This window comes from Podarcis filfolensis (assembly GCF_964270895.1).
Source record: "Podarcis filfolensis genome assembly, chromosome: 8".
Lineage (NCBI taxonomy): Eukaryota > Metazoa > Chordata > Lepidosauria > Squamata > Lacertidae > Podarcis > Podarcis filfolensis.
This window is the reverse complement of record NC_139611.1, coordinates 82,607,618-82,617,282: the sequence shown is the minus strand read 5'-3', so window position 1 is coordinate 82,617,282 and position 9,665 is coordinate 82,607,618. Positions and strand designations below refer to the sequence as shown.

At 47.9% G+C, this 9,665-nt stretch overlaps 1 protein-coding gene across 2 annotated transcripts; it reads right to left on the bottom strand.

Moving 5' to 3' along the window:
• Positions 1-427: 427 nt before the first annotated feature.
• On the bottom strand, positions 428-9,665 carry GNG8 (G protein subunit gamma 8). 2 transcript variants are annotated; one of them, XM_083628248.1, is made up of 3 exons: positions 9,558-9,665; positions 1,957-2,063; positions 428-759 (listed from the first exon to the last, which is right to left on the bottom strand). In XM_083628248.1, the coding sequence occupies exons 2-3, from the start codon at positions 2,038-2,040 to the stop codon at positions 631-633; spliced, it is 213 nt and encodes a 70-aa protein (XP_083484374.1). In that variant the 5' UTR covers positions 2,041-2,063; positions 9,558-9,665; the 3' UTR covers positions 428-630. The 2 variants fall into 2 exon arrangements, with proteins under 2 accessions (XP_083484374.1, XP_083484373.1); XM_083628247.1 differs by having other exon boundaries at positions 9,401-9,622.

Below are 9,665 nucleotides of genomic sequence, written 5' to 3'. Positions count from 1 at the left end.
CTTGCGGACTCGATGCCCCAAGAGCGTGGTTGGTGGAAACAGGAAAGAGGCATAGAAAGAATCAGTTCGACATTTATTGGAAAGGAAATACAAAGGAGAAGGTGGGAGGTAGAATTGTCCTCTAACAGTACCCTGGGGGTGATTCCTTGAATGGAAGGAGATCATAGAACCATAGAATTGCAGAATTGGAAGGGATCATCAGGGATCATCTAGTTCAACCCCTGTTGGGGTCACTTCCTCCCTCCCAGCCCCTGGGGCAGAAGGTTGTCAACCTCCTTTGGGCCTGTGGGCACATCTGCCTACCAGAGAAACTGTCATGGCCACCATGCACACAAACCAGGGTTTATTTGTTTGTCATTGGGATCAGGAAACAACACAGCCCGGACAAGCTTATTTTTGACAGCAACGAGGACTAGTCACTAAGCTAAGACACGTTTTCTCTACAGAAAACACACAGTCCTGTTCTCTTTGTGGGGTTTTTTGCTGGATGGAGATAGGACCAGGTTAGAAATGGGGATTTGAAAGGGGGTCAGGGTGTACCACGAACATACAAGAGGAAGTTCCGCCCACCCTGGTCTGGAAGTGGGAGGAGTCTGCCATTTGTCTCTCCCGTCCAATCCGCTTCCAGGCTCACAGCACGATGCAAAAGAGCCGTTTCTCGCGGAAGGGGTTCTCCGCAGATGGCACCGGGGTCACCAGAGGGTCCTCTTTGGCGTGGGCTTCGCAGTGGGCCAGGAGGTCGGCCGCTGCCTTGGACACCTGCCACGGAGGGAAAGAGAGTCAGCACGCCATATATAATACATACACACACAGTATTTTTCGCTCCATAAGACGCACTTTTCCCCTCCTAAAAAGTAAGGGGAAATGTGTGTGCGTCTTATGGAGCGAATGCAGGGGGGAGGCAGGCAGGAAAAGCCCCCAAGAGCTGCACACAAACTCCGTGTGGCTCTTGCGGGCTTTTCACCAGGAGGGAGAAGGGACTGACGCGGCCAGTCAGTTCCTTCTCCCTCCTCATAGAAAATCCCTCAGGAGCCGCACACTCCTTAAATATTTTTTTTCTTGATTTCCCCCTCGAAAAACTAGGTGCGCCTTATTGGTCCGGTGCACCCTATGGAGCGAAAAATACAGTGTGTGTGTGTGTGTGTGTGTGTGTGTGTGTGTGTGTGTATAAACATATCATTTACAACAGTAATTAAATATACTTTTACATCTTATTCCATTTGTTTGACTTCCATCAGTACTGTCTGGAAAATTTTCCCAGTCTAATCTCCTAGTATGCATTTCTTATTTTCCCTATTATATTTCAAACTCATAACCAATATCTCTTATCTTTTCCTACTTTATAACACTTCGTATATTTCTCCTTACAAAACTTCTTGTAGTCCTGCTAGCATAATTTGTCGATTACAGTTGCTCCTCAAATAATTCCTATACTTCTTCCAATCTTCTGTAAATCTCTGGTCCCGCAGGTTTCGAATCCTTCCTGTCATTTTGTCCAATTCTGCATAGTCCAATAATTTTGCCTGCCATTCTTCTTTCGTTGGAACTAGTGACCACGCCTTTTGCAACACTTAAGCTAGACTACCGCACGGCAGGCCAGGCTGCCCTTGGAGACTGTTCGGCTGCTTCACCGCACAGAACTGAAACACGGTGTTGTATACAGTGGTACCTCAGGTTAAGTACTTAATTCGTTCCGGAGGTCCGTTCTTAACCTGAAACTGTTCTTAACCTGAAGCACCACTTTAGCTAATGGGGCCTCCTGCTGCCACCACGCCGCCGGAGCACGATTTCTGTTCTCATCCTGAAGCAAAGTTCTTAACCTGAAGCACTATTTCTGGGTTAGCGGCGTCTGTAACCTGAAGCGTCTGTAACCTGAAGCGTATGTAACCCGAGGTACCACTGTACATGGAAGGGCACCTCATGCAGTAGGTGAGGAGAGGAGATGGGGAAGCTCACCTTCATCCGGTCGATGTTCACTTCCAGTTTCAGCTGCTCCACCGTCTTCCGTGCCTCTGCAATCTTGGCCATGTTGTTAGACATTATCCCTCACCCGGCTGGAGTGGCTTTGTGGTCAGCAGGTGAGCAGAGAGAGAGAGAAAGAGACAGGCAGACAGTAATATTCAGTGGAACCAACTGACCTCTGAGCCCTCTACTCTCAGATTATGGATAATAATAATAATAATAATAATAATAATAATAATAATAATAATTTATTGTTTATACCCCGCCCATCTGGCTGGGCTTCCCCAGCCACTCTGGGTGGCTTTCAACCAAATATTAAAATACAGTAAAACCACAGAGCCTAGGGCTTGCCAATCAGAAGGTCGGTGTTTCGAATCCCCGCAATGGGGTAAGCTCCCGTTGCTCAGTCCCTGCTCCTGCCAACCTAGCAGTTCGAAAGCACGTCAAAGTGCAAGTAGATAAATAGGTACTGCTACAGCGGGAAGGTAAACGGCGTTTCCGTGCCCTGCTCTGGTTCACTAGAAGCGGCTTAGTCATGCTGGCCACATGACCCGGAAGATGTACGCCGGCTCCCTCGGCCAATAAAGCGAAATGACATTTTCCCCAGACATTTTTTCCAGTTTCCGCCCGGAAACTGCTGCCTACTGCAGTATTCTGGATATGTCTGGGAAAATTCAGGACATATGACAACACTAATATATATGAAGGGATCTTTTTGTGTGTGTGCGAGAGATTCTTTTTGCAAATGCGACATTAGGAGAGATGCAAGTTAAGCGCTGATTAATTTTTGTGTAGCTTTTAGAAACAAAATAAAATCACAAGTGAGACTGCATTTTAGGTTGTTAAGATGAGAAACTCAGAGAGGGCAAAGAAATCGACGGATTTGTCTCTCCCTACTAGTCAGGGCTGATGAGAGCCACAGCCTTATAACATCTGCAGAGAGGCAGGTCTCTCCACCCCGCTATAGGCAAAACACCTTGAATAGCACAGGACCGCTAAATCTTACTAAATTAAGTCCTTGGTGAGTTACACCATGTAGATAATGCAGCTCTGAGCATTTGCTTTCTAAAAGCTGATCCCTCTGGGAGCGAAGGCGTTTTTCAGTTAATGAGCCAGAATCAATAGCGGGTTCTTCAATGACTGCCATTTAACCACTCACGCCGGTAGGGGGCAAGGTGCTGTTTCGAAAGCAGAACCAACACAAATCCCTTGTCCAGAGAGCCTGCCTGTCTATGCCCCAAATTTATAAATACCTTTGGTGAGCAGTCGCAGAGCAGCATTTGGGGTTGTTGTGCTGGGACTTTTCCATTTAATGAAAAGATTGTGTGTGTGTTTCTGGTTAAAGTAAAGGTAAAGGGACCCCTGACCATTAGGTCCAGTCGTGACCGACTCTGGGGTTGCGGCGCTCATCTCACTTTATTGGCCGAGGGAGCCGGCGTACAGCTTCCGGGTCATGTGGCCAGCATGACTAAGCCCCTTCTGGCGAACCAGAGCAGTGCGCGGAAACGCCGTTTACCTTCCCACCGGAGTGGTGCCTATTTATCTACTTGCACTTTGACGTGCTTTCGAACTGCTAGGTTGGCAGGAGCAGGGACCGAGCAACGGGAGCTCACCCCGTCATGGGGATTCGAACCGCCGACCTTCTGATCAGCAAGTCCTAGGCTCTGTGGTTTAACCCACAGCGCCACCCGCGTCCCGTGTTTCTGGTTGCCTCACCTCAAAAAGGATACTGTGGAGTTGGAAACGGTTCAGAAATGGACAAAGAAATGAAGAAAGGTTGCAGTTTGTGGGGATTTTTAAGAGGAAAGGTGAATTCAAGGTGACATGATAGAAGGTTGTAGAATTATGCATGCATGGAAAAAGCAGAGAAAAACTTTCCTCTCTCATAAACATTAGAAGTCGTGGACATCGAAGGAAGCTGAATGGAGAATCAGAACAGATAAAAGGAAGGCCTTCATGCATGATGATAATAATAATATACCGATGAAAGAAGAATGGCAGACAAAATTAATGGACTACGCAGAATTGGATAAAATGACAAGAAGGATTCGAAACCTGTGGGACCAGAGGTTTACAGAAGATTGGAAGAAATATATGAACTGTTTGAAGAGCAACTGTAATCAACAAATTACGCTAGTAGGACTGCAAGAAGTTTTCTAAGGAGAAATATATGAAATATTGCAAAGAAAAGAAAGAAGAGAGAAATTAGTTATAAGATTTAAATGTAATAGTGAAAGTAAGAAATATAAATTAAGGGAAAAGATTGAGAAATTTTCAGATGTGATTGATGGAAGTCAAAAAATTGTATAAGATACAAAAGTATGTTTCATAATTGTTGAAAATGATATGTTAAAAAACTAATAAAAAATAAAAAGATGATGTCAGAGCTGCCCAAGGTCCCAGCTCACAAAGGACCAACGCTGCTTCGTTGTTAGGTACAAAGTCTTTATTGAAGTTCAGTTTCACTTCCAGAGCCGCAGCGTGAGGCTCTACGTCTCAACTGTTAGACCGCTGATGCTCCGTCTGAGTCTCCTCCCCCCTGACACCAATTTAAGATTCTAGCCTTACTCCACCTCTTCCTCAGTTCCTTCCACCTCTGGTTCCGCCTGGCCGTTGGGGTCTCGCCCTTTCTAGCCTCTTCTGACGCTGAGTCCCCTGAGCCTTCCCCCTCCCTCCGGCGGGCTTTAGGAGCTGGTTCCCCATCCGGGTCTCCTGCTGTTCCCCGCGCCTGTACATTTGAACTTGGCGCGCGCGTCCAGCCGGTAACTTTTCTCCTGACCGTTTCACTGCTGCTGCTGTCACTGCTTCCCCCTCTGGGGGGGCTAGCTGCAACTGACCTCCCCTCTGTTGGAGGCGTGATCAGCGCTGACTCACTCTCTCTCCCCGCTGGAGGAGACGCTGGCCCTGACACATGTGACACTTCCCCCCCACTACGCTCTGGTGAGGAAACTGGTCCCAATCCCCCACTGCTGCTTTGGGGTTCCCCTCTGTCTCCTTGTTTCTGGTGCGTCCCCCCTGGGACCCCCCTTGCCCTGACCATAGGCGCCCCCTTCTGGGAATCTTCTGATTCGCTGGAGAAGCTCATGGAATCTCTCGGGCCACTGTCATACTCCCCTACGCTGCCCTCGGATTCTTCCCCTTCGCTCTCCATTTCCTCTCTCCCCAGTGCTCCTGCTCCTGAGTCCCTGACAGATGATGATAATAATAATAATATTTAAACCCTACCCATCTGTCTGAGTTGCCCCAACAACTCTGGGTAGTGTCCAACACATATAAAACAAAATAAAATGTCGAACATTAAAAACTTCCTGATACAGGGCTGCCTTTAGTGGTCTTCTAAAAGTTGTGTCCTTCTTTATCTCCTCGACATCTGACGGGAGGGCGTTCCATAGGGAGAGTGCCACCGCCAAGAAGGCCCTCTGCCTGGTCCCCTGAAACTTCACTTCTCACAGTGAGGGAACCATCAGAAGAACCTCAGAAGAGGACCTCAGTGTCCGGGCTGGACGATGGGGGTGGAGACTGTGGAACTGGCTGCCACAGGAGACAGTGGTGGCCTCCAAGGTGGATTGCTTTAAACGAGGATTGCATAAATTCATGAGGGAGAAGGCTGTCAACGCCTACTGGCCATGATAGCTGTGCTCTGCTGTGTGACACTTTTGATACAAAGCTCTTGTGCTTAGAAGACATCTGAAGGTTCAGGGAAGCTTTTAATGTTTGATGCATTACTGTATTTTAATATTTTGTTGGAAGCCGCCCAGAGTGGCTGGGGAAGCCCAGTCAGATGGGCTGGGTATAAATGAATTATAATTATTATTATTATTATTATTATTATTATTATTATTATTATTATTATTAGGTGACAGCAGTCACGAAATTAAAAGACGCCTTACTTCGTGGGAGAAAAGCAATGACAAACCTAGACAGCATCTTAAAAAGCAGAGACATCACCTTGCCAACAAAGGTCCATATAGTTAAAGCTATGGTTTTCCCAGCAGTGATGTATGGAAGTGAGAGCTGGACCATAAAGAAGGCTGATCGCCGAAGAATGGATGCTTTTGAATTCTGGTGCTGGAGGAGACTCTTGAGAGTCCCATGGACTGCAAGAAGATCAAACCTCTCCATTCTCAAGGAAATTAGCCCTGGAAGGACAGATTGTGAAGCTGAGGCTCCAATACTTTGGCCCCCTCATGAGAAGAGAAGACTCCCTGGAAAAGACCCTGATGTTGGGAAAGATGGAGGGCACAAGGAGAAGGAGATGACAGAGGACGAGATGGAGGGACAGTGTTCTCGAAGCTACTAGCATGAGTTTGACCAAACTGCGGGAGGCAGTGGAAGACAGGAGTGCCTGGCATGCTCTGGTCCACGGGGTCACGGAGAGCTGGACACGACTAAACAACAACAATTATTATTATTATGGATGCTGCTTGCAGGATCTGTGAGATGGAGATGCTGTGCTGGATGAATTTTGTTCAAATGCCTTAATCAACAGCACTGCAGCAACAATGGTGTCCACGCCGTCTGGCTCTGCCCTGAGAATTTTATAGTTTAATAAAGGAAACAGTACCGAAGAGAGAGGTGCGAGTGGATGAAGGGGAAGCTGAACAGCTGGGCGTGACTGAGGAACAGCGGGAAGCCCAGAGGCTGAGCCACGATCCAAGAGAAAAGGGAATTAGCTACACGGCAGGAGCAGCAAGAGGGTCGTGGGGGGCAAATGCAACTCATTAGCCCCCTTCCTTCCACCTCCATGCGCTCCTGACCCCTCACATCAGCCATGCTCAAAGCCCTCGGCTAATTGAGAAGCCCCCTGCAAGGGAGAAGGGAAGGTTTGGGCACAAGGAGATGATAAAAGTATGTGGGAACATGAGGGGGGGCTCCATTGTGTGCAGGAAAAGTGCAATAGGGGAGGGACAGAATCGGTATTTAATACCAGGATCCACTACTGAGACCCCTCCCTGCCCGCAGACTGTCTCGCCAGAGTGGTGCATGCTCTAGTTATCTCCCGCTTGGATTACTACAGTGTGCTCTATGTGGGGCTACCTTTGAAGGTGACCCAGAAACTGCAATTAATCCAGAATGCGGCAGCTAGACTGGTGACTGGGAGTGGCCACCAAGACCACATAACACCAGTCCTGAGAGATTTGCATTGGCTCCCAGTACGTTTCCGAGCACAATTCAAAGTGTTGGTGCTGACCTTTAAAGCCCTAAACGGCCTCGGTCCTATATACCTGAAGGAGCGTCTCCACCCCCATCGTTCTGCCCGGACACTGAGATCCAGCACTGAGGGCCTTCTGGTGGTTCCCTCATTGCGAGAAGTGAGGTTATAGGGAACCAGACAGAGGGCCTTCTCGGTAGTGGCACCCGCCCTGTGGAACACCCTCCCACCAGATGTGAAGGAAATAAGCAGCTATGTTTAAAAGACATCTGAAGGCCGCCCTGTTTAGGGAAGTTTTTAATGACTGATGTTTTAATGTATTTTTAATCTTTTGTAGGAAACTGCCTAGAGTGGCCAGGGAAACTCAGCCAGATGGGCTGGGTATAAATAATAAATTATTATTATTATTATTATTATTATTATTATTATTATTATTATTATTATTATCATCTACCTCTGAAGTATAGAAAAAGCCAGCAGTGCCTCTGAGCATGGGCAGAGTCATTCCGCTGCCCACCAAGCACCAAGCGCCATGATTCAAGCCAGCCGGCGTACATAACCCGGGACGGGGTTGAAGAATGTGGCTCCCACACAGCCCAGCAAATTTGCTGGGGGGGTGGTTGGAGTCACGAGGAGTGGGAAATTCAGGATTTGCAGACATAAGGTGAGGGAGGGGTTTGAGCCAAGTTGGTTTTCCAATGGTCTGCAGCGGAGCAGCCGAAGCACTAAGCAAGAGGGCCTCTGAGCATGTGCAGAGTGCACCTGTGAATGCAAAGGACAGCTTACATGGGGAGGCCATGGGTGTCTCAGCCTGGTGCCCTCCAGATTATTTAGACTACAGCTGTTGGCTGGGGATGATGGGGATTGTAGTCCAAAACATACCTATAGGTTGGAGAAGGCTGTGATTCTTCACCTGCTTTTCTTCCCTCCCTGGGGAGGCACCACCTCACTGCAGTGCCCGCCCATGCCAGCTGTGCCCAAAGCCCTTTTGAGCTTGACAGCTGCTGCCGAGGGAGAAAGGAGGTCCCTCATCTTAGATCTACACAGGTAAATATCAAGGAGGGGAATGAGCTCTTGTAAGGCAAGAAGGTGGACCCAGAGAAAGTCTCTCTCCCCGTCGTATCTCACGACCATGGTTAAACCACTTGGATTTTTAAAAGACACAGACTAGCAGATCCAGTTCACAGGCAGAGTGCGCAATATTGCGGCAGGTATAATTGGCAAGTCATTTCCTGGATTCAGGTGCAAAATTCAGTGGGGAAAATCCATACCATGGCTCCTAAGAAAGGGGATCTTATTCTATGTACCAAGCCAGACCATTAGTCCACCTAGTTCAATAGTGTTCACACTGACAGGCAGCATCTCTCTGGGGGTTCAGGAAGAGGTCTTTTCCTAGCCCTACATGCTGTCGGGAATCGAACCTGAGAACGTCTACCTGCAAGGCAGATTGCCACTGAGCCCTTCTACCTTGAGGGCATCGCACTCTCCTGGCCTCAGTTCTACCACCTGTTAAATGGGCGCAATAGTGACTTGAATAGACGTTTTGCCTTTTAAAAGGGATCTCTGAGTATTAAGAGTAAAATCACAGCAACGGAGCATCTGTTAAATAGTTATAGCTAGCTGTTTGTGGTTCATTGCCCCTCCGCCTTATAAGAAAGCAAAAAGGTGTTAGCCGAAGAGAACTTTTCGAAAAGGAATCTAGCTCATGAAAAAGCCAACTTTTCAAAACCGCATCTCCATATGGATGAGCAAAGCCTGAGATATTTTAATTTAATGCCATTCGCATGGAGAAGGAAGCTATCTCTCTTTGCTGCCATGAACAGTGCAGTCCTGTGCACGCCTACTCTGAAGTAAGCCGCAGAAAACGTGTAGAGGATTGCAGTCTAACAGTGCATTCCTAACCACATCTCCCCAGAAAGAAGTATTGTTGAATTCAATGGGGCTAACTCCTAGGTGCGCTTGGTGTGCAGTTATCAAGCATTGCTTCCATGCCATTTTGTATTTTGAATTTTGCCTCGTATACAGTATTCCAAATATTTTTATTTCCTGACAACCCACACTACCCATGTATAATCTGATTCCCTGCAAAAGAGAGAGAGAGAGAGAGGGCATGGGAAAGCATTGTGATTTTAAAATTTGGTTCCGGCAGGGAATTTCAACTTGAAAAGTGAAATAAAATGAGACAGGGAAGATCTGCCAAGAAGACCTAACTCGGAGAGCCAGATGCACTTGGGGGAGAAGCGAGGATTTAAAAAGTACCTCCTCAAAGGTGCAGGAACCACCTACCTTGGCCAGATCCAATGCCAAGTCAATCCTCACGCAATCAGAATCACTTCAGAGCAATAAGTCTCTCGCCCAACCCAGCCTTTTGCCTTGCCTCTCCCCAGCCTAGGACAGCTCCGGGTTCGAAAGGAGGCAAGCAAGGGAGAACTCTGGCTGTTACCTGTTGTCTACGGCCGTCCTTGCAGAGCAAAGTGGCTCCTCTCTGCTGTCTCTGGTCGGAATGAGCAGCTGCCGCCACCTGGGGCACCGGGAGCCGCAGGAAAGCAGG